Below are 27,466 nucleotides of genomic sequence, written 5' to 3'. Positions count from 1 at the left end.
CCTCTGCGCCGGGGTGATATCCTCCACATCCGAGTCGTCGGCTTCGGAAGCACTGACTAGGTCCTCTTCGGTGTGCTGCTGTCCCGGAGCTTCGACGTCGTCCCCGAAGATGTCGACTGGAACGGAAGTCGAGGAGTGCGCCATTTTTCGTCTGGCCCTTTGATCTCGAATAGTCTTTTTGGATCTAAAAGACTTGCAGGCGGGACAGTCTCGAGCCTCGTGTTCAGGGGAGAGGCAGAGGTTGCACACCTCATGAAGATCGGTGTGGGGGAATTTGGACCCACATCGAGGGCACTTCTTGAATGGAGTTCTTTCCATCAGCCGGGACCGGAGCCTGGATAGGCCCGAAGGCCGCCGTCGATGACTGGAATGGAAGGTGTGTCGAAGAGAAGGTGATTGAGGAGATCAGGATCTGAACAATAGCGCGAAAAGCGAGGATTCCGCTTCGATCGTCGAACTGGAATGTTCGGAACCGGAGCGCGAAGTATTACATCTGAGCCCGATGGCGGAAAAAAACAATCTGAGGCTAGAGCCGAAGCCCATGCGCAATACGAACCAAGGGAGGAGTCACCGACCTCGTGACTTCCAAAGACTTTCCAAAAGGAAAAACAAACTGCAAACATCCGGGCCCAACACCAGATGGCGATCTATGCAAAAGTGTGTAATCTGCAGCTCATATGCCTTGAACATATCTTACCGCACATTTGGAGGATTGCTTGGAAAGGATTCAGGTTAACGTTACTTGTTGAGGCATGAATAATCCAACTTTACAGTGTGGGATGTTTGGTTAAGAAGTCATACAGATCAAAGGAAAAGATCTGTTCTACTTAGCCACCAGCCACCTGACAAGGAAGGAGGAGCATCAGTAATGGCTTCTGTGAATGTCAGTAACGGCTCAGATGAAGCTTTCCCTGTTAGAAGAATCTCAGTCAGTACATTTGTCTTTGTCTCATTGTCAGGCAATTTTAAGTCTAATGCTTCAGCTGCCCTCTGAACCACCCCTGCAAATGAGGTACTTTCTTCCGTTAACGGACCAGGGGGTGAGTATAGTTCAATTACTGAGGATGTGTTTAGGCCGTTGGTATTTTGTAGGCTTTTGCAAAACGTATCACAAGTATAATGGGGAGGAAGAATGTGGTCTACTTTCCCATCATCATCAGTGTCCTGAGGGACATAAGGTGCTGAGGCAGAGATCTTAAGTTGGAGTCTGGTGGGATGACAACTAGTTGCACCTTTGTGATTTCATACCACGACAGGGTTCTGGAGAGGACTGACATCTGTTTAGGGTCAGGAATTGGATCTTGGCTTGTGCCAGCAGAGTCAGTGGCGGCACTCGCACAGAAGGAACCAGTGTCGACCTAGGTACCGATGTAGAAGTCAGGACCTGCATTGGAGGGGGCTTGAAAGTGGATCCCGAAAGGGCAGTCAGCATCAGGGGGCGACCCATCAGCAGAAGTCTGACTGGAGACACCTGCGGCTTCATGGGTACCATAGGTGCACCAGTGAGAGCAGGAATTGCATTACAAATCTGCAGCAGGGCCTCTTTGAAAGATATCATTTCTTTTAAAGGTCCAATTGTTCTGAGGAGGAATGACTTGCAGGAGGCACTGAGAGTGAAGAGGGGTGCAAGATTAATTTGAAACATAGCAAGGTCTCGTATTTGTTCACAAAGCATTGTCTGCCTGCTGAAATTCTGGACCAATGACATTAATGTATGTAGAAGCAGTGTTTGTTCTTGCTGACAGTGAGACCCAACCTCCGTACTAGTGGTATAGTGGAACTCACTGCCCACCTGTTGCTGCAGGTGTATCATCACTGGAGCCACACATGCAGTTAATTCTCTGGGAACAGACGGAAGAGCAAACAGAAGTGCCTCGTACTGAAAGTGTTGGCCATTGATCATGTACCAGAGGAACTTACTTCATTTGAGGAGACTCAAAATATGAAAGCAAGCCTTCTTCATGTCGAGCCACACCAGGAAATGACCTTGGTTGATCAACTTTAGAGCGTTACCAATTGAGAACATTTTGAAGCAGTACTTCTTGATTAACTTGTTTAGTGCCTTCAAGTCCAGAATTGGACACTATTCTCTTTTTTTTTTGCATCAGAAAGAACCTTGAATAAAATCCATGCTTGCTTTGGGAACTGTGCACTGATTCGATAGCTATGATAGCTATGTTCAAAAGACATTTTGTTATATTCGCTTGAAGGCTTCCAGATGTTGACAGCTCCTCTTTTTCTGTGGTGTTAGAGACAGCTTGGAAAGGAATTCCATGGTTTGACCATACCAAATAATATTCAGAACCCAGCAGTCTTATCTTATTAACCACCAGGTTGTTTAATGTGCCTGTAGTTTTCTCCCCACCTGCAGGAATGCTGAGGGGTGGGAGGCAAGAGAAGTCAGGGTCAGCAAGGATGATCTTTGGAATTGCTGGATGAAGAGAAGGGGCTCCTGCCTCTTGGTAGAGAACGCCCATCATACTGAGGTTGAGAGCCAAACTAGTGGGTGGAAGTTGGTTACAGTATTCTGGCCCTCGAAAAGTGTCAGAAGATAAGGACCAGCATTGGCAGTACAAATGTCTCCTAGAGTGGAAGCCTCATCTCCATTACAAGGAGCAAACAGAAGAAGCCCTGTCGCCAGCCATGTTTATAGCACACAATGAGTCAGCAATATCTGTTCCAAATAGCTGCTGGCATATTTAGCACTTTAGACTGCACCTCTGGTCAGAAGGACAGGCTTTTCTATTTCACTACAGCGGTGAAGAAATGCTCCTTTTACCATTTGTCTGAAATCATAGTCAGAGGTGTCTAGCAAAACACTGATTAATGTAAAATCAAGTTCTCTCTATCAGAACAAAGCACCAACTTATTCTTTGCAGTCTGTAGGTACGTTTTCTAGCAAAGACGATCCTGCCACAATTGCCTGTCATAACGAGCTAGAACAGCGCTGCCATTTGAAATCTTAATGGTTACTGAAGCAAAGATTTCTACTTGTTCGTATCACAGTATCTAGGCAACTGCCTTCCTTGTCTGGTGGTACCATGCAGGGCAATGAGGGACTGCGAGACTGGCAGTGGACGACAAATCAAATGCTTGACTCGGTCCTGTACTGATTAAGAGGACAAGCAGGGGCAGGATTGGTTGCATGGCATTTTTTCTTCAAGTTTGGTGATATAGGCTATGCCTGCTACTGCATTTCGCAACTTAGTCATTCCTCCCACGAATGGCTGAGACTAGACATACTGATCCCCCAACCTTCTTTAAAGTCGAAAAGGACATTTATTAAAGTTGAAGAGGAAAGACGTTTTCTACACTCTCTAGAATGGCAGATCGAATTTGTAATACTATAAGATTGTGGAAGTGGCGAAAGTGGTCATGAGTGAACCATCTCTACGTTGAGCTCTGGACTTGGCTCAACCACAATGCGATTATTCTACTAATATGGTGCCTAATCTTGAAGGACAATGCTCCGTCGCTGTCATCCTGACCGTGCTTTAAATGATCAGAGTCCGTGTGTGTGTGTCCTTTCTCTTCTTCAGGGGATAGACACAAGTGCCTAGCTGGATGCTCAGGGAGTGACAAAGTTGTTGTAACGTGCAGAGCTTTGGGTTTCCATGATGTCCTTCAAATACTCTAAGAAATCCGACCTGAAGCGTAGAAGGCCGTGAAAAGGCATCTTGACTATAACAGCCCAATGGATGCTCATGAAGTCGTTCATTTTCATAGTCACAGCAAATATGTGAATGACCAGGTCATGAGGATCTGTACCCGAATCGTCAGGCCCCCAGGATAGGTTTCTGAATCCAAGATGGAATCTTCATGATTGCTGTCAAGTTCACCGATATCTTTGCCCTCTGGGCAAGGTAGAGGCTTCTGTAGGATTTGCAGAGGGAAATTGAGATGGCCTGAATGAGAGACACGATGAAGACTAAGTGACCGAGTTATCACTGAACAAGCAGCTGTCAAAGAGGGTGTTGTCTAGAGAGGAGCCACTGAAGATATGGTTGTCAAAGTAGCCAACAACTTTTAAGTAGTTGCCAACGTCAACAATGCAGTGGACATCAAAGAGGTCACTGTCTGTGTTATTGTCAAGATGGTTTCAGCTTAAACTTCAAATGCATGAACTAAAGTAGTTTAATTGTTGACGAGGCATGTTTGGTATCAGGGGAAAAAGGTGTAGTGATCATCAAGTCTTGGAATGTTTCTTTGAAGACGAGGACATGCCTGCAGTAGCTGACCCGGATTTTGTTGACAGGTTCGCCTACGGTTGAAGGAGCATTTTAGAAGTGAAAGAATGAGCAGATGCCAGTGAATTTCCCTTTTCTAAAGGCTGGCTACCTGCACCACCAGTCTGCACTTAAGAGACAGGCTCAGAGGATTTGAGGGTAGGGGTTGTAGGAGCCTCTGAGGATTAGCCTCTGACAAGCCCCTGCTTGCATTTTATGCCTTTCGCAGGAGGTGCGCCTTTAGATGATTTGGCAGCCATTGACGTCTCCTTAGGAATATGCAAGGTTCTTGCCTTTCTGTCAAGTTGTGCTGCTAAAATTCAGACACATTTTTCCTTCCTTTTCTCATGGTCAGAAGAGTTAAGGCACTGCAGACTTTTTTTAATGGAAGTCATCATTGTAGATTCTCCTTGACTCAAAAGATTGCCAAGGTTTAAATGAGCCTCTGGCATTGGAAGCGTTGTCAATCACCAGCAAAGATTTCCAGTGGATCAGCCAATCAAGTACAAAGAGGGACAAAGAAAACTGCTTACCTCATCTAGATGGTGAAGGAAGGGTGAACACCCAAGATGAAGCAAAACAAAGTTATGAAGAGAAGAGCAAAGCCTGAGGATTCACTTGCTTTCAGCTGGACTGGGCTTGAAAATCCAAGCAGATTGGGAGTTGAATCCTTGAGTCCCTGCACCTCATTAGGCAGAGTTTGTCCCCCATAATGAAGCAAATGGACTACATATAATCTATAGGGGTCTTCAATATTATTTGAGCATATGGGGATACTGCTTTATTAACACTGACTAATGAGGATTCCCAGCCTGACAATGGGTATGCCTAGGGTATGTATAGCCCAAACTGCGTCAAACGTCAGCGAAGCATGTGAATCTATAAAAGATCCAAAAAACTAAATATTAGAGAAGGAAAGGTTTCTTACCTGCAACCCTGGTTCTCCTTCAGAGAAATCTCCATTGAAAGCATAGGCACCGAACAGTCCAGACCAAGTGAAGGATCCCAGTGCATTTTTTTCAAATAGATCTTCCTTTGTGTTCCATTTTCAATTTACCTCAGGAATATTACATCTTTTCATTTACCATTATCTAGTTTTGCAGCCTGTACAGTAGGCTATATTGGCCCGTTCCTTTAATTTACTTTAAAAAAAGCCAAAATAAGATTACAGAATAGAAAAATTACCAGAAACAAGCAACTTTTCTTAAAAACCTCGTTCACAAACCTTTTTACAAAAATAAAATGGAGTTAAAAAAATCAGTGCAATGTAGAATTATAGGCTTCAGCTATGTGAACATGAAAACTGACACTGCACCTATGTTGGCCCACAGCCCTCCAAGTACCCATTCATGCCCAGTAGGAAGCAGTTACCTCAGTTGTCTTTTTTAAGGATTCAAATCTAGAGAGTGTCTATTTCAGGGAGGTCTCCAACCTTTCCTTTACTGAGAGCTACTTCTGATGAGAAAAAATGTCCTGAGCTACTGCCCAACATCAGGATCCTGAGAGGGTACACAACTTAAGCACCGCAGCTTCTGGTCCAGTGGGGTCTAAAAAAGCTAGGCGTGCCTAAAGAAAGGACAAAGTGAAAGGAAGAAAGAAAAAGGGTAATAAAGGAAATAAAGAAAGAAAGGGGATGATGAAAGAAAAAAGAAAAGATATAGAAAAGATATAGAAAAGAATGAAGAAAGAAATTACGACATTGAAAGAAGAACTAAGCAGAAAAATTCAAGGAAAGGAAGAAAAAAGAAAGCATCAGAAGAAATGAAGGAAGCAAGAGCGAAGTAAAAAATAAAGAAAGAGGAAAAAGAAGAAATAACTAAAAGAAAGAAAGCAGAAGAAAAAAGAAGGCAAAAGGAGTAAAAAAAACAAAAAATGAATGGTGAGAAGGAAAAGAAAATGAATACAAACAGAAGTAATGAGCAAGAAACAAGAAAAGTAAAAGCAAAAAGAAAGAAACAGAAAGAAAACAAAGAAAGAAATGAGAAATGTAGTGGAGGAAAAAAGACGAAAGAAACACCAAGAAAGAGAACGAAAGGAAGAGAAGAAAGAAAAATTGAAAGGTAAGGCAGAAGTAAAGAATTAATGAAAGAAAAACCTAGGAAGAAGAGAAAGAATGAGAAAGAAGAGAAAGCAAGAAAGATAAAAAAAAAAGCAAGAAAGAAAAGAAAGAGCCATGGAAGGGGAGCACAATATTTCAAAGTGCTGCCATATCAAAAGGACAGCTGCATACTATCAAGCCAGCTGAAAGGCTAGTATGTGCGAGCTACTGAGAGACAGGCAGCAATCTACTGGCAGCTCACAATTGACATGTTGGAGGTCCTTGGCCTATTTACTATCTTTCTCTCTTCCACCAGGGGAGGGGGAGAGATGGTTGCTTAGGATTTCAATGGAGGACTAGGATTGCAGGTCAGAAAACTTTCCTCCTCCTACAGGGGATTTCCATTGATAACCATTAGCACTGAATAGACTAGCAAGCCCATCCCTAAGAGGCAGTGGGAGAGGAGACAGATAACCGGGAGAAACAATCGGGCAGAGAGATTGCTCAAGGAAGCCGGCCCACCTTGGGGTCTGAACAGACCCCATGGGACTGCCTTGCAGATTTCAGTCATAGACAGGTTTCTCATTAACACCGCCGCAGCAGTTTTACCTCTGCTAGAGTGGACGGTCAGTTTACCAGTTAAGGATTTATTTGCTTTCAGTTAGCATAACCGAAGAGACAAGAAACTATCCATCTGGACAGAGATGGTTTGGGTGCGGCTCACACTGTGTGCAAAAGGCCATAATGTGCAAGCAATTGCTTGGACTTACACATTTCTTTAGTTTTGTCGCGGTGAGTTTTAGAACTCTTCTCACATCCAACGTGTGGAGAGATCTCTGCTGGAGTAGTAGGGTTCTGAAGGAACGTCAGTAAGGTAACGACCCACTCTACATGAAAATCTGAAACTGCCTTACGTAGAAATTTCGAATGAGTTCTCATGATTGCCCTGTTGCTATGACAAACTGTAGAAGGTGAATGGGAACATGAGGCCTTTATTACGCTGCGTGTGTGATGCAATAGCTAGAAGGAAAGCAGCTTTCCAGGAAAGGTTTTGTGAGAAAGCTTTATGAATCGGTTTGAATGGTGAGCCCATAAGATATGACAGTACAATGTGCACCTTCCAGGGAGGAGATGGTCTACATACTGGGAGAAAAACATTTTTAATGGTTTCCAGAAAGTCCTTAACCACCGGGGTCTTGGAAAAAAAAGGTTTGAAAAGGACGTTTTCTATAAGCAGTAATAGCTGTTAAATTAACTTTAATTGAAGAGAACTGTAAATCAAATCTGACTGAATGAAGCAAATATAATTTATGTACTTTTCCATTTGCAAACAGGAACTGCTACCTAGGGAGGTGCATTGGCGTTGATTACTTCAGAAGTGAAATTAATAAATGCTGTTTGGATCAGCGAGTGTAGAACCGGGTTTCAGCGATTTCCTGAACTGCAGTGTAGGAAATTAGCTTTTGGGGGGAACCACAATAAGTCATTAAATTAATTTGTGCTTAACCTTTAGGTAACTTGGCACAAAAACAGTCAGACTGAACTTAGAAGCAATCTGTTAAGTATTTATGCAGCCCTCAAACAGTAATAAAGTGAAAACAGAACATCAGAAAAATCTTACATCGATTTAGTAAAATGTAATAAATAATTTGACACCCAAAAAATAAAATTCAATCAGTAGAACCGGAGATATGAATGTTTAAAGGTTTTGAGAAAAATAGCACCTTCAAGATTAAAGCGCCAACCGCAGGCATCTAGTCACATGAGACCGGGGCAAAGTCAAAAGTTACGGCCGATCGCGATGGAGCGAGGTTTGGCTATATGAGGTAGAGTGGGACCTGTGTCCACTCACCTTTGGACTTAGAACAAATTTCAAGGAAAAAGTCTCAGATTGTAAAGTTCAGCAGGGCAAGGCAGCAGACAGTGTCCAAGGAGGCGACATTGTCAATGGGGAGCTGATGGACAAAGTCACAGTAACGATTTGTACCTTCTGACATTCACCTTTTTGGGTATAAATCTTTTTATTGATAAATTTAGAGTATGTAATAAACAGTGCCATCAGACATAAGCCAAATAGAACATACATATTCAACAAGGCACATATTGAGAGCAAAGAATAATATAAGAGCAGAAAAAAGAACCCCATCCCTCCCCCTCCCTCCCGTGTCCCCCCCAAGTCCCAGAGCCCCCCGCCCAACGGCCCCCCCGCCCCTGGATCTGCACGGTGCAAGGTCAAAAGGATAGAGTCAGAGCCTCTGGAGTGTTGTCTAACGGTGTGAGTTAGTCCGCATCTTGTGGGGGCATTGTAAGAGGCAAGAGGCGCTGGTACTTGGGGCAGGTGAGCTCCTGCATGTTTGAGGTAAGAAGGCGAGGAACGGGTGCCAAAAGTCTGCAAAGGAAGTACAGCCCCCCTGGAGCGATAAAGAAATACGCTCCATACCCAGGACGTGCCATAGTCTATGTATCCAACCCTGAAAGGTGGGGGTTCGAGCCGTGCCCGAGTGAGATAATATATTTTGCAGGGCTGCACCTAGGGCTATCCACATTTGCCTGCCCTTTCGTGATCTGAGGGGGAATCTGATTGCATTGGGAAGACTCAAGACAACATATGCCGGGAAGCGCAGTATCTGTGTGTCGAAGTGTTTATCTACCTCGTCTAGGATCTGTTCCCAATATGGAGTGAGTATGGGACAAGCCCATAGCAAATACGTTAGCGTGCCTTCTGACCCACAATTCCTCCAGCAACCTGATGCACAAGTGGGATTGCATCTATGCAGTCTAGGGGGTGTGAGATACCAGTACGTAGCGATTTTGTTCCTTATTTCTATGCTAGAAACGTTTCGCGCGGTATGGCGTGCTCGGTAAAAGATGTCGCTCCATTACTTCTGCGTTAGTGTGTGCCCCAGCTCTGTCTCCCAGTGCCTCTGTCCTGCAGACTTGACCGCCTGTTCCGGAGGGTGCAGTAGGTGATATAGCTCTGTGATGAGGCGTCTGTTTGTCAGCTTAGTGTGCAGCCATTTTTTGTACGGGGTAAGGGGTCTCTGAGCCCCTGGGCAGATCGAGTGGTGCTTGACCCAATGGCGTATCGTTGAAAATTATAACGTTCCATCGACGGCAGCACAAGATCAGAGCAGAGTTGTTCGAAGGTCACAGGGCCCTCCTCGTCGAAAAGATGGCCTATCGATCTACACCAGTCCTTGTCCCAATGTTTGAAGGCCACTAGGTCCAGGCCCGGCGTCAACTCTGGGTTATTGACTATGGGTGTGAGGGGCGATGGGAAAGACGTGAGGCTACATCATACAGCCGTTGCATCCCAGGCCTTTAATGCTGCACTTGTGAGAGGTGAATTGTAGAGTCCCGCAGGGCGTTGAGAACTGTGAAGAAAGGGAATCCTCCACAATGACTGGCCAGCAATGGCTCTCTCCATAAAAAGCCAATGCTTTTCGGATTCGCTGTGGGACCATTCAAGCAGGACTCATAGTTGGGTAGCCTGGTAATAACGGCTTATATTAGGGCTTTCCAGTCCAACCTCCCCTGGGAGCCTGTAGCTGGGTTCTCTGTTCATCCTGGGTTTCTGGTCTGCCCAGACAAAAGAGAAGAATTCCTGTTGGAGCGTGTTCGGGGCTCTTGGGGAAGTGTCAGTAGGGAGCATCTAGAAGAGGTATAGTATTTTCGGGAGTATGCTCATTTTAAGCGCTGCAACCTGACCCAGCCACAAGAGCCCAAATGGCCTCCAGTAGCGCAAGTACCGGCGTGTTTGAGAGAGGAGGTGGGTATAGTTCAGGGCGATAGTAGCTTGGGCAGATGACTCTAATCTAATGCCTAGGTATGGGATCGATTTGGTTTCCCACTGAAGAGGGCATAGTTGTCTAAGGGCCTCCTCGGTGGGGGGCTGGAGAGAGATCCCGAGGGCCTCTGATTTGGAGATACAGAACCGAAAGTCCAAGGCTTCTGCGAATCTCTCGAGCTCAGCAAAGAAAGCCAATATGGAGGTCTGAGGGTCCTCAAGCTTAGCGATAACATCGTCCGCGTATAGACTTGTGGTGTGTGCGCTCCCCCCAATCCATACCCTGGTTATTTGCGGATTCTCCCGTACTCTCTGAGCCATGGCCTCCATATAGAGAGCGAATAGCAGATTATTCACTTTTTTGGAAGTTGAAAATCTCCAGTGTGACGAAGCTGAGGGCAGTAGCAGACGAGTGCTCCACGAGGCAGGATACCCTTCCTGAGGGAAGACGCTGAACAGGCTTTGTAAGTGGGAAGAATGTAGTGGGAGCTACTGCTAAGTCAGGCTGACCAGAGATGGACCTTAGGTGAAAAGCAAGTAGGTCCTGGTATTCTGTTGGTTCTCAGGCCACTTTTTGGTGTAAATGTTTTTAATCCCCAAGTTTCTGTTTTTGGCTGTTTGGCCACCTTTAGCACCCCTTTCAAGTGTCCTGGAGCAGGTTGGCATCAAATGAAGGGCAGGATTAACTTCAGGCTTGGTCCATGTATGGGTTTAAGTTTGTTTGAGCTTTTTATGTCCCTAAAGATCAGAAAAGGATGACAGGCAACTAGCCCTTGGAGTCACTTTGGTAGTTGTGGGGTCAAGCAGCAAGGCAGTTGTCAAGCAGCAGGACAATCCTCCGTGGGTACAAGGCAGACTTCAAGCAGCAGGACAGTCCTCTAGTAGCAGCAGGGCAGTCCTCTAAAGTACGAGGCGATTCTTCTGGGGGTCCTGCACTGGTGGTCCAGGAGTGAACTGAAGAGTTGGCCTGAGGGTTCAATATTTATACCCGATGCCAGCCTTTGAAGTGCGAGAAACCTTTAGGACCTTCTACATCTGGTTTCTGGAAAATTCCCACTCCCCCCTGCCCAGGTTCCAAGGAGTCTAGATTGACAGAAGACTGGTGTGAAGTTCTTTGTGGGTGTGCTCAGACTGATCCTTTGAAATGTAAGTGGGGCAGGAAACCGCTTCGCACTACATATCCTGATAGAATGGCCCTTCCTGCAAACACCTAGTCCCCCTCTGTCTCACTGTCTGGAAGGAATACACAAAGGCCAACTACCATGCTATTCACAGTCATACGACCCAGGACACAGGCTGCATGCGCCAAATGGTTAGAACATGGAACTGCCAACTAAAAGTGGTGTTTTCTGAACTGTGACTTCAAATCTGAATTTATCTTTAAAGAGAGTTTAAATTACAATTATTTTTAGACTAAACATGACATTTCTACCTGTTCCCGATCTAAAGTTAGCAATTATCAAATGTAATAAGGTAACAGAAGCCTAGGGAGTGGTGTGCCTCACAATAGTGAAAACGCATTTAGAGGTTTTTCACCAAGAGGACATGTAAAACTTTAAAAGTACATGTCCAACTATTAAAATGCAACACACCCTGCCGTATGGGCTGTTTAAGGCCTGCTTTGGGGGTGGCTTTTAAATATTAAAAAGGGAGATTTAGGCACTGCAGAAGGTTTATTTTACTACGTCAAATTAGCAGTTTAAAATAGCACAGAGGCTGCAATGGCAGGGTTGGCACAATAAGTGCTGCAGGCCCATTACTAGCATTTAATTTACAGGCCATGGGCACGTCGTACTAATTTACTAGGGATAAGTAAATTAAATGTGTCAATGGGGTGTAAGCCAATTTTACCATATTTTATGGAATGAGCCGAGCACAAGGAGTGAGCACAAGCACTTGCGCACAAGCACTTTAACACCGGTTAGCAGGGGCAAAGTTCACAGAGTCCCAAGGCCAACAAAACCTAATTTCATTAAATAGGAGGTGAGAAAGCAAAATGTTTTGGAGGAAGACCACCATAAGGACTATCAAGTCTAACATGCAGCAGTTGAGCGATGGAGCAGAGGGAGAAGGGAAGATTATTCCTCAGATGATATATATGGATAACAAAGAGCTTCCTCCTGTTTAGGATCAGTTGAATTTTGGCACCACCAGAAGATTAGCGTCCGAAGAATGCAATCTAAATCAAAGAGAATACTGAAGGAAGGAGGCCCCATTCCATAAATAGCTTTGTTCACTAGACAGAGTAATTTAAAAACAACTCTTTTAAGCACTGGGAGCCAGTGCAATTTGTATAAAGCATCAGTGGTTGACGAGAGATATGGGAGCGCTACGGCCGAATGAGCCATGTCAGTCTAGATCCTATATAACATTTTGAGCAGAGAATAAGAGGAGCCTATAAATAAGCTGTTACCATAGTCTAATCTACTTAGAATCACCACCTAAACCACCAGTGGTCATGTAATGGTTTTGACCTTCCAAAGCATTTTTAGAAGCGAAAAACATGTGGGGTGAGTTTGCTGATCTGAAATGTTAAAGAAAGTTCTGTGTCAAAATAGAACACCATTCTCTACGGCCAATGAGAGGGTAGGGAAACCCTCCTATGGCCAAATATAGCAGTAAAACCTCTTCTTGGCAGGTGGTTGGATGAAAGTTGTTGTTAGAACACCAAATACAGAATCGTTACGATCTGAAGTAGTAGGAAGCTCTTGTAGATGTATGTTTAGTTTCTCTTAGAATGTTCATACAATCCTGTGGAAGGCTCAAGTGTCCATATCGAATGTGTTCAGGAGCCAGGATGTCAAACTCAAAGATGGTAGGCTGGCATGTATTACCTGGCCTCCAAACTTGAGGAGAAGGTCTGGTCTGCACAGCAGTTTCCTGTGTAGTTTTTCCGACATATAAATTGGGTCTGTGAACCACCAATGACATGGCCACAGCAGAGTTATTAAATCATTCTGGCTTTCGATTAGGACAGCTTAATGATTTATGCCCGGTTGGGTGTATTGAGAGAAAAGCGGAGCAAAAGTTTCCGATCCATGGGGCATTCCCATGAGTCCCTGGTTGGTAGAAACACAAGCAGAAATCAGTACATTTTTAGTTCTCTTTGGTAGTGTTGAGATCTAACTGAACGAAACCCCAACCGCAGAAGACGTTGTGAATGATGGACATGTTGAGGACTAACTTGTGGTTTTCATGGATTGACCTACTGAGGGACTTCACTCGGATTTCACCTGGAGATGGGCAGCAGTGATCCTCAGGTCTCTGGCTAATAACCAATTTCAGATGGTTTGAGCTTCTAGCGACCAGGGTCTGGATCGTTTTTCCCCCTGCTTCTTCAGAGTACATAGTTCTGTTTTCCACAAGGACAAAATCTGTCCTGAAGGAGGGTAGGAAAGACTGCGGAGACAGATTATAGCACTCTGCTCCAGCAGACTGATGTGGCATCTTACCAAGCTCCCGGAATTTGCAGGCGATTCATGTGCACACCCCAACCTGTGAGGGGGGCATCGGTCAATACTGAGGAGATTCTACGGATGACACCACCACTTGACAGATTGTGCTACACTGAGGGAAAGAGTGATCTTGTCTTCCCAAATGTCTGAGAACTGACTTCAGATATTCCTGTAATGGTCTCATATGTAGGTGGGTATCCAGGACCAGAAAGATGCATGATGCCATAGAGCCCAATAGAGATTAAACCTGCCTCATCGAATGAGTGGCTTTTAACAAATTGCGGCATTTCGGATGTTTAGATAACAGTCTTGCCTCTGAAGGATACACTCTTGCTTTTAAGGTATCCAAAAGAGCTCCTAAATAGGGAAGACGGCACAGGGATGATGCTGATTGAGTGACAGAGTAGAGACAGTCCTCTGGAAATGTTGATGAGCTTGCTGATATGCTGGCGCCTTAATCAGCCAGTCATCTAGATACAGCTAGACAAAGATTTTCCGTCTCCTGAGATTCACTGCAATGACAGCCATGCACTTTTTGAATGTCCTTGGGGCAGATTTTCGGGCCAAACGGAAGGACTTTCTACTGGTAGTGATTGCCGTTGACCACAAACCTCAGGAACTTGCATGGTTTCTTGGCTATTGGTACATGGAAGAATGCATATGGAGCTTATCCTAGCCCCTTGATGAATATGCAGGAAAATCTGCTGTAATGTCCGCGTCCTGGAGGTTTCCTTCCACATACATTTGTTTATCAGTTTCACATTGTAAATGGGTCTGAATTTGTTCCTTGGAACTTTATCAAAAATACAACAAGAATTAATTCCCAATCCTTACTGAGAAAGAGGTGCAATCTCCACAGCTAGCTTCTGCAGGAGCACATTTACTTCTTGGTGAAGCCTTTCCAGATATTGAGTGGACAACGTCTTTGATGGTATTGCTGGTGGAAGATGGATGAATTTTAGACAGTAGCCATTCTGTAAAATAATCAGTACCCATGTGTCTTTTGTGATGGAACTCCACTTTTCCATACAATTGGAAATGCTTCCCGCAACCAGAGTCAGTAACGGAAGAGGGGGAAGTAGAGAACTCATTGTTTTGTCGCTGCAGGAGGATTTCCTGCTGCAGGCAATTGGTAACCTCCTCTACCTTTCGGTTGGCATCTCTGTTGGTGGAAAGGTTGATGATACTGCTGTTTGGGACCACTTAGTGGTATGAACCCTCTGTAGGTAGTATCGCCTACCGTAAGGTGGGGAGGAATGTTTCCTTTCTTCTTTTGGTTTCTCAAAAACCAACAGCTTTCAAGGTCACCATTTCAGGTTTCATACAAGCTATTCCGACGTCTGCATCACTTCCAAATAAAGGCATGCCGGAGAAAGATAATTGAGGATTCTTTGTTGGGATTCTGGCTTGAAGGCTGTCTTAGCCAATAATGTCTCCTTAAGGCCAAGCTACGACAGTATCCATGTGTAGCCAACAGAGATTAGTCAACAACTACACTGATAACTTGACTGGAAACTATCATTATCATTCAATATCTTACTGAAGTTTTCTCTGTGACCTCTTTGTTGATCGTCAACAATCTCTTGTGGGGAGTCCTATGTAGACTGCTCTTATCAGCATAGAAGGGCAGTAGCACTTGCTGACTTCACATTAGTGACCACTGTACCACATGCCCTTGGTCACACAGAATCAAGTTTTCTGCTTTCTTTATCTGGTGCAATCGTAGATGAGGGATAACTTGCATGAGCCTTTTTTTTCTGCCAGGACTACCACAGAATCAGATACATGATCTGTACAGAGAAAAAGAGAATTTTGATCAGCACGCCTGTACTACATTTGGAGCCTGGATGGCACAGCTTTAGCTGAAGCATGCATAAGGAATAATTCCATAGCCTGTTCTAATAGGCCTAAAACTAGTGGAAGCAGCCGTCTTGAGGATGGACTCTGGTGAAGTGACTCAAAAATTACTGACGTGGTAGCTGTAACAGCTGTTAGAGGGATGTTCAATCTGTTAGCTCCCTAGATGAGCACCTCCTGAAATATGTTGGTATAATCAACAAGGGAGAATCTTGCTGAAGGAAAGTAAATCAGACAACATTATTGATGTCGAGAAAAAACATGTTCTAGACCAATGCCTCCATTTAGAAGAATATCTAGAAAAGGAGGTGTATCTAGAGGGACAAGAGTGGTGTCTTGATATCAGTCTTGATCTATGACAAGATTCAGATCTAGGTGGAGGAGACTTGGATCGCCTTAGTGCTACAGGGTGTTGTGATGAAGGTCGAGACCATGAAAGCACTAAAAGAGGAAGAGAAGGCAGTGAAGACAGAGGAGTAGTAGATGGAAGAGGCAGAGGAGTCGCTGGAGAAACTGGTTGTGACTATGAAGGTTACGGAGAAGGCTGAGTGGTAGAAACTGAAGAACTCAGAATGATGACCAGCGATGATGGTTTAGATACCGATTATGTACTAGGGTATCAAACACTAAGAGGTTCCTGGGACTTACAACTGACGGACAAGCTACTTACCTTCGCTAATGGCATATCTGGTAGAGATATGATCTATACACAGATTCTTTACCTTTGAATTTCCCAGGAGTCAGACTGGATCCGGAAGATTTTTCTACAAGCAATATCACTGCGCGCTGGTAGGTGGCGTCGGTCAGCTCCATGTGACGTCGTCTGTGCTTGAGTGACGTCCGCGTCACCTATATAGGCAACACCTCGGCACGCTGAGATCAGTTATTTTTCCCGACTTTCCAAGCCAGAAGCGCGGAGCAATGAAGTGCACTGACATTGGTGTGTTTTAACAACTAGGGCCCTAAAAAGGGATCAGCCCTGACCTTAGAAACATGTCCTCAGTGTGGGTAGGATGGGTGGGTCGGTAGGGAATCTGTGGCTAGATCATGTTTCTACCAGATAAGGCGTTACCAAAGGTAAGTAACTTGTCCATCTGATAGGGACATTTAGCCGCAAATTCCTTACCTTTGAATAGATACCCAAGCAATACCATTCCCAGATGAGGGACTGCAGACAGGTTTAGACCAGAAAGTCCTGCAAAACAGAACGGCAAAAGAGGTCTTCCCTGCAAACTTGACCATCAAGGCAGAAATGCTTGGTAAACATGTACAGGGGTGCCCACATTGCTTCCTGACATATGTCGAGGGCTGGAACACTACATTGCATCATTGTGGTAGCAGTCTTAGCTCTGGTGGAATGTGCTCTTAAGTCTTCAGTGGGCTGTTTCTTTGGCAGAACGTAGCAAATCTTGATGCAGAGGACGACCCATCACGGGATAGGGCTCTTCGGCACAGCACAACCTTTCTTTGCCCCAACGTAACCCACGAAGAGTTGGTCGTCCACCAGGAATTCTTTAGTACGGTCATGGTAGAACGACGGAGCACAGAAAGTGGGCAAGGTGACAGATTGCCCCACATGAAATGGTGTTACCACTTTCGGAAGGAAAGAGGACCTGACCTCTACCCCCTTTGGATTGTGACCTATTACTCGGTCTGGAGTGTATTGTTTTACCTACCATTTTTTTTTACCATATATTTCTTTTGCTTGTAGAACTTCTAGTGCAGGGAGATGCCTGGCTCCTCTCTGCTTTAGAACATGTGATTATTTTCCCTGTAAGGACTTAGAAGTGCAGGGAGATTCCAGGCCACCCTCTGTTTCGCTTAGTGCAGGATTTATTTTTCTCACCTTTTAGTTGCCATTATTATTTTAGCAAATTTTTTTCTTTACCAGTAGCACTGTGCAGGGGAGGAAGCTCTCCTGATGCGCTTGGGGTTGTCGGGCCCCCAGTTAGTGTTTGCTTTGCCCCCGCCTCATCCCCCCCATCCATATTGGCTGGATAACTGACATGGCCCTTCTGGGGTGGCCTACTTCACTATGCACATATGCACTGCCGGTGCGCCAAAGGCAAGCCCACTTGTGCCCGTACGGGGCTTGGGGCCAGAACCCCTGCCTGTTTTAACCCCCAGAGTGTGTGTTACTCCGCCCTGGATCTAAAGAAACTAGCTCCAGCTCTACAGAGGGACTGCTGTAATTCTATTGAGGTAGGTGGCTCTCATCTTAAATGCAACTCCTGCGGTTACACCGCTGGCCTTCTTGCGGGTGGTCCCAGGAAGTGCAGTCCTACACCCACAGGTCTAATAGGCTGCCTCACCATAAACGTCCGCTCTCTACCGAAACACAATCATGAAATCTTTGACATCCTTAGTGATAAACAACGGGATGCCCTATTTCTCATGGAAACTTGGCTCACAGAATCCTCCGCCCCTGACATTCTAGATGCTCTACCAACAGGCTACGATATCTTAACACACGACTGCTCTACTCTGAGAGGTGGAGGCATTGCAATCATTTTTAAACTAACTATAAAGTGCTCTTTCAGCGAGATGGATATAGCAGAGTGTGAGGCAGCTAACTTCTTGCTAACATTCTCGAGCAATTGTACGCTAGCAGAACTTTTTATCCATCGCCCCCCACTCCCGGTTCAGCAGCTAAATTCACATTGACACTCCCAGATACTATTGCCCAACTTGCTCTACACCACAACAAGATGATCATCTTAGGTGATCTTAACCTCCACTTTGAGGAAAGTTCCTGCGACCGGCGAGATCCTTTATTAGAGACCCAGAGACACTTCCTCTCTTTCAACGAGTTTCGGGACCCACACATGTTAAAGGCCATACTTTGGACCCCATCTTTTCTAACTTTCCCTCACTTCTGGTGGAAACTCCCATCACTATTCCCTGGTCAGTCCATTACATGATTTCTTTTTCACTTCCTAAATCCACCCTCTGTGGTATTAACTATCAGATGGTCTGATCTAGAAAATGGGCCTAAATTGATTCGGAGACCTTCATGGAGGCTTTGGCAGTCAATAATCCTGCCTTAGGGGAGGACATGGATTTAGCGAGAACAATTTAGATGGATGGATGAATGCAGCCTTAGATGATATAGCCCCCCTCGCTCCCAGACGTCAACCAAGAACCTCCCACTCAGCACCTGGCACCAAGAAAACAATGCAAATGCCTTAAACGTGACTGGAGAAAAGACTACAGCCCGATTAGGCATTCTTGCCCCAAACTTGCACTTAAACACTACCATAAGCTCATCAGAAGCACTCGCAGAGAGGTCTATGCACAGATAATTGATAGTGCGGACACATCATCTAAAGAACTCTTCTCTATACTCAATTCATTATCCTCTCTTGAGCGTGTGTCTATAACAGTAATTCCTCCCACAGAAAACTGTAATAATATTGCCACTTTCTTTGCTTCAAAAGCGTCTAAGATATATGACACATTCCCAACGGAGGCTGAGAAGGATTGTGACCTACTAGCCACTAGAGAAGATATCACCAACCTTGGTGGGCTGATCAGTTTTGCCTGCCATTCCCTTGACGAGCTACAAGCTCTTTTCTTACAAATAAAAACTGGTTCTCCTCTTGGCCCAACGCTGCCCAGAATACTGAGTCTAGACATGACCTCTATCCTTCCTCATCTTGAGCAGCTAATCACTATGTCTCTGAACTTAGGACAAGTCCCCAAGAAATGGAAGCATGCAACGGTGCTCCCTACTCATAAGAAACTCTCACTAGATCCAACGATCCTGAAAAATCTGAGACCCATCTATCTTCTGCTCTTTTTTGCGAACATCCTTGAAAAACATGTCAATTAACTAACATGCTTCATGGAAGCCAATGATTTGCTCCATTCCTCCCAATCGGGAATTAGGGCAGACCATTCCACCGAGTCAGCTCGACTACTTGCAGGGGAAACTCTGAGACAGAGTTAAGATGAAGGTCATACCTCAGCCCTAATACTACTTGATCTGAGTGCAGCTTTTGACACCATCTCCCATGGCTTCTTGATACAGAGGCTAAAGGAGTGCGGTGTCACTGCGACAGAAGATCGGAGGATCGATGCTCAATTAGAGAAGCTCAGAATGCCAGACTCTCCGTGGCCAGGAGTACAGGAGATCTGATTGCCACTCTAGATGAAAAGTGTCCCAGAGCGAGAACCGCCTTGGGAACTACAGCGCACAAATCTGCTGATATTGTGCATTCTTGGTGGAAGTGAACAGATCTAACCAAGGCTCTCCCCATTGCTGAAAGAGACCTTGCACTACCTCTGAATGGAGACGCCATTTGTGAACCGCTAGGCATCAACAACTGAGTTTGTCTGCCCTAGCGTTCAAAGAACCTGCCAGGTGGTGAACTACCAGGGATATGCCCTGCTGTTCCAGCCAAGTCCAGAGACACATGGCCTCTTGACAAAGCATCTACGACCCCACCCCGCTCGTTGCAATACCACATGGCGGTAGTGTTGTCCGTGAACACTTGCACTAGCTTCCTCTTGATGGAAGGAAGGAAGGCTTTCAATGCCAAACGAATCGCTCTGAGCTCCAGCAAGTTGATATGGAGTCCACCATAGACCAGTCTTTTGATCTCCACCCCTCCCAGATGGCTGCCCCATCCCAGAAGTGACATCTGTCATCAATGTGAGATCTGGTTAGGGAAGGGAGAGAGGTGTGTTTGTGACCCAAAATATTGCAAAGCTGAGAGCGTTTGATCTTGGAGAATGGAGAAAGAAGCACACATTTATTCATCAGATGCCCAAAGTTGGCCAGGATTTTACTACGAGGAAAATTGTAGTGTCCTTGAAACATAACTTTGAAACCATTTTGGTTAATTCACAACTTGTTTTTAGTTTAAAAGAGCAGTTGACTCAGTGAGCCCCTATTTGTTAAATAAAGGATGCTCACAAGTGGGCTCTTGCTGTTACTTACTGGAGGTGAGGACACTATCCACGAATTCCTGCTGGCTGATTCTCCCATCCTGGTCCCGGTCAATGCCACGGAACACATCCAGGATGCGGGATTTCATGTGGCTGATCCACTGCATGTAACGTTTCCTCCAGACAGCAAAATCAAAACGTGAAAACTCCTCCACCTGCAGAAATACAAATGAATTTATTAACATTCTATGGGTCGGAGCACACACGTGTCTATCTCAAACAAATCCCACACTTTTACATGATATTCTGAGCCTGCACAAGAACTCGCTGAACACAAAGATTTAAAACAATTATGATTATTTGTACAGCATAGCACAAATCTACCACATGTAAATGGAAGAATTTGCAGAGAGAGCATCACCTCTGAAACATACCTATTAACATGAAAAACTATGCATTTTCTTGGATTCACCTTTCCAATGCCATCTCCTTGGAAGTGGAAGACCTCCCTTTGTACCCCCACAGAGGCACTATGAACAGTGTGAAAGACTCAAAGGTCCTGGGTGCATGTTGTTGGTGGTGGCCTTAAGGGGTCTTATTCCCAAAATCAAGAAGCAAAAAGAGAAAACCTGGGCATTTTAGATTTTCATTAGGGTTTTGTGACTAGTTTTTCCAATTGCAGGATCCACAGAAATCCAAAGAGTACACCTTAGACACCTAAATGAACCAGAACATCAGGCATTCTACTCTCTTACAGAAAGCTTACAGTGAAGACAATCCACAGGACTAGGGAGTAACTGCAGCATTTACGCATTTGTTTCCCCCTTTTTTGTTCATGTGGTAAATCCATCTTTCCTATAGGGAAATGCCTTCCTCCTACTTTACACCCATTTGCAACTATGGGAGTGGGTGGTGCACTTTCCTACCCAAGCTCTAAATATCTTCAGGGCTGAAGTTACGTCATATACAAAAAGATGGGAAAGTGATTAGGAATGCATTTAAATTCCCACAACGTTATTCCACGTTCCCAATTGCCATTGTTTTGCAGGCTATCATTTTCCTACCCCATTAACGGAATGCTAGATATAAAAGTTTCTGTAACTTCAAGAATATTTCAAAATAAGGAAGCAAATTTACAGTCTGAAATTTCATGGAGGGGTGATGAGCTGCAGGATGCCATTCACCACCTTCGGTGGCAGCTAAAACCAGCTTAGAGGTCCCTGCTCAATCTTCAGACATGAATGTGGATGTCTCTGAAATTATGGATCAGCACCATCCCATCGGAGGTGTGCCCTGGATGGCAGTCGGAGCAGCTAACAGAGGGAGAAGAGAAGAAGGTCCGTATAGCACACCCTCCTCAACCAATCTGGTTGAACAATGATTTGGGCCTGGTCTTGGTGAACCTTCCTCAGAACTCGAGCAATCAAGGGTATGGGGGACAACAACTTATACGGCTCCCCTAAGGGCGCAGAACTGCTGGCACTGAGCATTTTCCGAGGTGACAAACAAGTCCACCTGAGGAGCACTCTACTTGGTGAAGATATCTTGGACTACATGCAGCAGAAAACGCTAACTGTGGTGTGCAAAATACGCTGTCTGCAGCTGTTGGCTCTGACATTCAGAGACACCACCAGTTGATTCGCTGTTAACCAAATCCCTTGGCGGTGTGTCCAAAACCACAACCGCAATCCATTTACACAAAGGAGTTGAGATGCTACTCCCCATTGTTTGTTTGGGTACCACATCATTCTGTGGTCATTCTGACAGGTAGAAAAGACAAGTGAACAACTACTGACGAGGCCATTCCAGTGCTATCGTTATCATCCTAGTTTTGGACTTTTAGAACTTGATGAGAACTGTTGGTATGAGAGGAACTATGGGAAATGCGTAGAGACCAGTCTATCAAAAGGGCATTCGTTTTCAACCCTGGTTGGAAGAATCTGGATTTTTTGTTGCTTACGTCCGCAAACAAATCTAATTACGGATAGTACCAGTCTTGAAAATGCCTTGTAAGACCTCATCATTTAGAACCCAGTGATTTTCCTGAAATACTTGGCTGAGTGAATCTGCCTTTACGTTCTGAACCCCTGGAAAATGAATAGCTGTTATGGTTAAGTTCTTGGCTATTAACCATTTCCATATGACTTGACCATCGAGAGATAGGAGTCGAGAGTGAGTTCCTCCTTTCTTGTTCAAGTAATGCATTGTTTTTGCATTGTTGGTCCAAACAAGAGGGGAGTTCGCTGTTATTGATGGAAAGAAAGGCTTTGTGGCCAGATGAACAGCTCTCAATTCAAGAAGATTAATGTGACAAGTTTTTTCTTCACCCAACCATACCCCTTGGGTTTGTATGTGTCCCATATGAGCTCCCCATCCCTGGAGAGAGGTATCTATGATCAAGTTTCGAGCTGGCAGATTCTGATGGAATGGTACTCCTACTAACAGGTTCTCCGGTTGCTTCCACCACGGAAGAGATTGAATTGCATACTGAGAGGGTTGGTTTCTTTTCCCAGTGGTCTGAGAACTGATTCCACTGATCTTCTAGGCATTGTTGCAAGGGCCTGATGTGAAGTCTTGCATGTGGAACTAGAAAGATGCAAGAGGCCATTGAATCCAATAGGGATGCAATCTGTCTCACCATGGGATGACGAGTACATAAAAGATTGTGACACTTCAGATTGATTGACAATAACTTCTCCTCTGAAGGATACACTTTTGCAATCAGGGTATCTAGCACTGCTATGAGGTATTGTAGCTTCTGAACTGGGTAGGTTATAGACTTACTGAGGTTTGCTTGAAGAACCAGATTGGTTAGTCTCTTGAGGCAAAACTGGAAATGTTTCTTTATCTCCGTTGCGGATATGCCTTATATTAAACAGTCATCAGGTAAGGATAGGCGAATATCTTTTGTTTCCTTAGATGGGATGCGACGATGGGCATACATTTTGCAAATGTTCGAGGAGCTGATCTTAGTCCGAAAGGCAAGACTTTGCACTGGCAATGTTAAGAACCTACTATGAATTGAAGGAACGTTCGCTGTTTTGCTGATATTTAAAGTAGGCATCTTGGAGGTCTTTTGAACACATCCAGCCAACTTGGTGTAGTTGAATGTAGATCTGGTGTAATGCCAACATTCTGAATTTTTCTTTCGTTATGTAATTGTTTAGTACTCGAAGATCAAGAATGAGTCTGAATTCTTTTTGTGGTCCTTTTTTCTGCACAAGAATAAATTAGGGATAAATTCCCAAACCTCTCTGACGACGAGGAACCTCCTCCATAGCATGGTTTTGCAATAGATTTGACTTCCTTTTGTAGTAGGTCTTTCTGATATGCTGAAGTTTTGGATTGTGGTACTGAAGAAGATGGAGAACTGAATTGAAGAGAATATCAATTCGGAACAATATTCAAGACTCACTTGTCTGTTGATATTAGACACCACTTTACTAAACATCTAAAAATACTCCCCACTTTCCTCCCCCAACTGACCGGAGTGATGAACGGTTCCTCGTTTAGCCAGAAGTTTTTCTCGTAGATGTAGACTGTTGCTGGGTTCCCCTAGCTCTTAATGGTTTTCAAAGGTAATACAGTTTGGATGCAGCTGTTGGTGAGACCAGTGACTGGTTTGAACATTGAGGAAAATATCTCCCATCATAGGGTTTGTATCTCCTATGGTATTCTTTCCACTTCTTCAGACCAACAGACTTCAAGGTTTCTAGCTCGGTTTTCATTTGGAACATGTTGTTGACTGCATGAGACCCAAAGAGTGTGTTTCCTGAAAATGTAAAATTCAGAATTTGAAGTTGCACCTCTGGTTTGAGTCCGGTTAGTCTGATCCAAGATGATCAATGTGCACCGATCCCATGACAATATCCATGAGCAGCCAGATCAGCTGTGTCAGCTGCTGCACTTATTATCTGGTTCGCCACCAGGCCACCTCCATCTAAGATGTCTTGAAATTCTTGCCTGACTTCTTTTGGGTTTTTCTCCATAAATCTATATAATGAATCCCATAGAAATCTGTCATACCTTCCGAACCAGGAGGAAGCACTGGTAACCTTTGTAGGAAGAACCCTTTTTGACAATGTCACCCACACATTTTGCCTGGTACATGATGTGATTTCTACGGATAGTGCACTGGGTTCCTGCTAACCAGGTCCCCAGTGCCAGAGCTCTTTCCCAAAACTGCAAAATTGTTTCCCCAATTGGCAAAACCTTTAGAACCCTCTGTAATTCCCTAGTAAATGGTACCCTGGTCCCAAGGGCCTGAGGTGCTAAAGAGGGTCTATAAGGGCTGCAGCATGAATTGTGCCAGCCAAAGGGACCCCTCACCAAGCACATGCATGACGGCCAGTGCAAGCTGCATGTCTTGGTTGAGACAAAAGTGAAAACACATGTCACACATCCCTGTGTGCCATGTCCCGTATGACTGTATATGATATTTTCAAGCGGTTGACTGCTGATGGTGTCTTTGACGTCAACGTATGCTTTGATGGCAAATACCAAGGAGGTTTTGATGATGAGTGGTATTTCGATGTCATCTTTGTTGATGTTTTCAACAGCGTACCTGTTGACGGCCAGCACACCAGTAGCTGTTCTGTCGTCAGCGTCATACTTCTCAATGCCGACCGGGAACGTCTTCTCTTATGATAATGCTAATATCTCTCCATGGATCCCCCTCTGCGCAATTCCTTTGAGTAAGAGTAGGGCGTTTTGGAAGAAGATTGAACTTCCCCAAGGCCTCTTGATGAGCCATCTGGTGTATATTGCCTTCCTTCCTGGAGGCCATGCAGCCAGATTTTCTCTTTCCTTTAGAGTTCGCTTGGAAATCTTTTGACAGTGACTATAAGTCTCAGGATGAGTTTCTGGGAGGCAAGCAATACAGTGAGGATCTGTCTGAGCTTTTTTCTTCCCACAGGAAGGAAACCTCACAGTAAGTGAAAGCATTTTTTGACAAGAAAATTTATTTTCCGTCCGAAAAAGACCTACCTGCACTCTAGGTGCTAAAAAATGTAAAATGACTGTCCAAAAGAAAGGTTTTGGAAAGAGTTTACGTTTTTGGCCAAAAAAGCAGCTGTCAGTGCACCGGGATCCTCTCTCTAGAAGCCAGAAAAATGGACTGATCTAACTGTCACCTGTGAGGCACGATGGGACACCAGGGGTAATGTGGGGTCCTTAAAGGCACAGTGCCAATTTTTCTCTACAATGATTTGAATAGTAGCCTATTGGCTAACTTGGTCTCATGTTCCATTTCATTTTCATTTAAAAAAAAAAGGTTTGTGAAAGATTTTCGATGGTAATTTTTTATTACAGACACATGTCTATGCCTTTAATAAAATGAAAATTCAATGTAATCTGGCCATTTTTAGATTTTCTTTAGGCTGCAGACACATGTAAGGTACTATGTGCAAAGGTTGTTTTATATATATATATATATATATATATATATATATATATATATATATATATATATATATATATATATATATATATATATATATATATATATATATATGTGAGCATTTTTAAAAGTGCTCCAGGATATGGGCGGTATAATTCAGTGCTTAGGACTATTGATGAGGGTCCACTGGAAGAGAAGTAACTTTCATTTTGTATCATAGGGTCCTCCTTGAACATAAGAATAGAATAGAATAGCAAGTTATCCTCGGACTCTGTGGCTTGAAAGCACAAGCTACTTACCTTCCGTAACACTATTTCGGAAGGATACTTTGTCTAACCTCAGATTCCTCACATTGTGACTGGATCTGGAGAATTTCCTCAGGAATCTCCTTACTGGTCGATAAGTTGTGTGGTGTGGCTCTGTGTCTTTTAAGTCCCATCCTGGATGTCACGTCAGGTCGAGTGTTGCTTCTTGGCCAATGCGTAGCAGATCTTAATGCAGAGCACGAGCCCTTGGCAAATGGTTCATTTCTGCTAGGCCTTCCCTTTCTTGGTTCTGACAAGCCCAAAAGAGTGGATTGCCCGCCCCAGAACAGTAGTTGGTGGGAAAGGTAGAATACCAACACTCCTTTTGTGTTCATACAGAGGAATCTCTTCTCTTTTTAGAGGGATGAGGCAGAGCATAAAAGATAGGCAAGGTTATAGACTGGCCTATGTGGAACGGAGTGACTATCTTCGGCAAGAAGGATGCTCGAGTCCAAAGGACTGGTTTGTCTTTGAAGGAGGAAATGTACGGAGGCTGAGATGACAACGCCTTCACTTCACTCACCCTCCAGGCAGATGTAATTGCCACCAGTAAGGCCATCTTGATGGTGAGAAGCCTAAAGGGGCAGTTACTGAAGCAGCTCAATGGGAGAGCACATCAGGAAAATAAGAACCACATTGAGGTGCCATTGAGGTATAATGAAGGGAGCTGAAGGAAACAGGAGTTGAAGACCTTTAAGCAACCTATTTACAATAGGGGACTTGAAAAGGGAAGGCTGATTTGGCAGTCACAGAAAAGCGGAGTTAGCAGACAAATAACCGTTCAACGTGCCCAATGCAGAGCGCTACTGGGCCAGGGTAAGGATAAACAAAAGAACTTGGGAAAGGGATGCAGATAAGGGGTCAACCGGTTTGTCAGTACCCATGCCACAAACTTGCTCCTATGGCCGGCGTATTCCATCTTGGTGGAGGGACGCCGAGCTGCCAAGATAACATTGCAAACTTCGGGCGATAGGTCAAAAGCTTTCAACTTTCACCACTCAATCTGCACGCATAAAGGCAGAACCCTCCCCTTCTGCTGCAACAGTAGATCCTCCCAAAGGGGCAGTCTGATCAAAGGACTGGTGGACATGCTCAACAGCTCGGGATACCAGACTCTCTAAGCCCAGTCAGGAAGCAACATGGATGAATTGGGCCCGGTCGTTCCTGATCTTCTTGAGAACTCTGGGCTGGAGTGGTATTGGCGGAAAGACATATAGGAGGCCAGTGCTCCAGTCGAGATGAAAAGCATCGCTGAGCGATAGCCGCCTAGGAAACTCCAGTGCACAGCTTTGCTGACTTTGCGCGTGCCCAGGAGTGGTGAACAGATCTAACCAAAGCTCTCCCTATTGCTGAAAGACTTTGCACCACCTCCGGATGGAGAAGCCATTTGTGATCCACTAGGCATCTTTGGCTGAGTTTGTCTGCTCTGGTGTTCAGATAACCTGCCTGATGTTGAACCACCAGGGATATGTCCTGAGATGCAAGGCCTCTTGGTATAGGGTCCATGACC

The 27,466-nt window shown here is 44.7% G+C and overlaps 1 protein-coding gene across 5 annotated transcripts in view; it reads right to left on the bottom strand.

The window, feature by feature from the left end:
* LOC146830407 (microtubule-actin cross-linking factor 1, isoforms 6/7-like) overlaps positions 1–27,466 on the bottom strand; it is a 456,496-nt gene that overhangs the window by 64,232 nt on the left and 364,798 nt on the right. For all 5 annotated transcript variants that reach the window (XM_085604595.1, XM_085604596.1, XM_085604592.1 and 2 more), the window contains one exon: positions 20,306–20,468. In XM_085604595.1, the coding sequence (XP_085460721.1) occupies positions 20,306–20,468 (163 nt within the window). The remainder of the gene's footprint in view (positions 1–20,305; positions 20,469–27,466) is intronic.

The sequence above is a fragment of the Triturus cristatus genome, chromosome 5_1 (genome assembly GCF_964204655.1).
Source record: "Triturus cristatus chromosome 5_1, aTriCri1.1, whole genome shotgun sequence".
Classification (NCBI taxonomy): Eukaryota; Metazoa; Chordata; class Amphibia; order Caudata; family Salamandridae; genus Triturus; species Triturus cristatus.
This window is presented reverse-complemented; position numbering and strand designations above follow the sequence as displayed.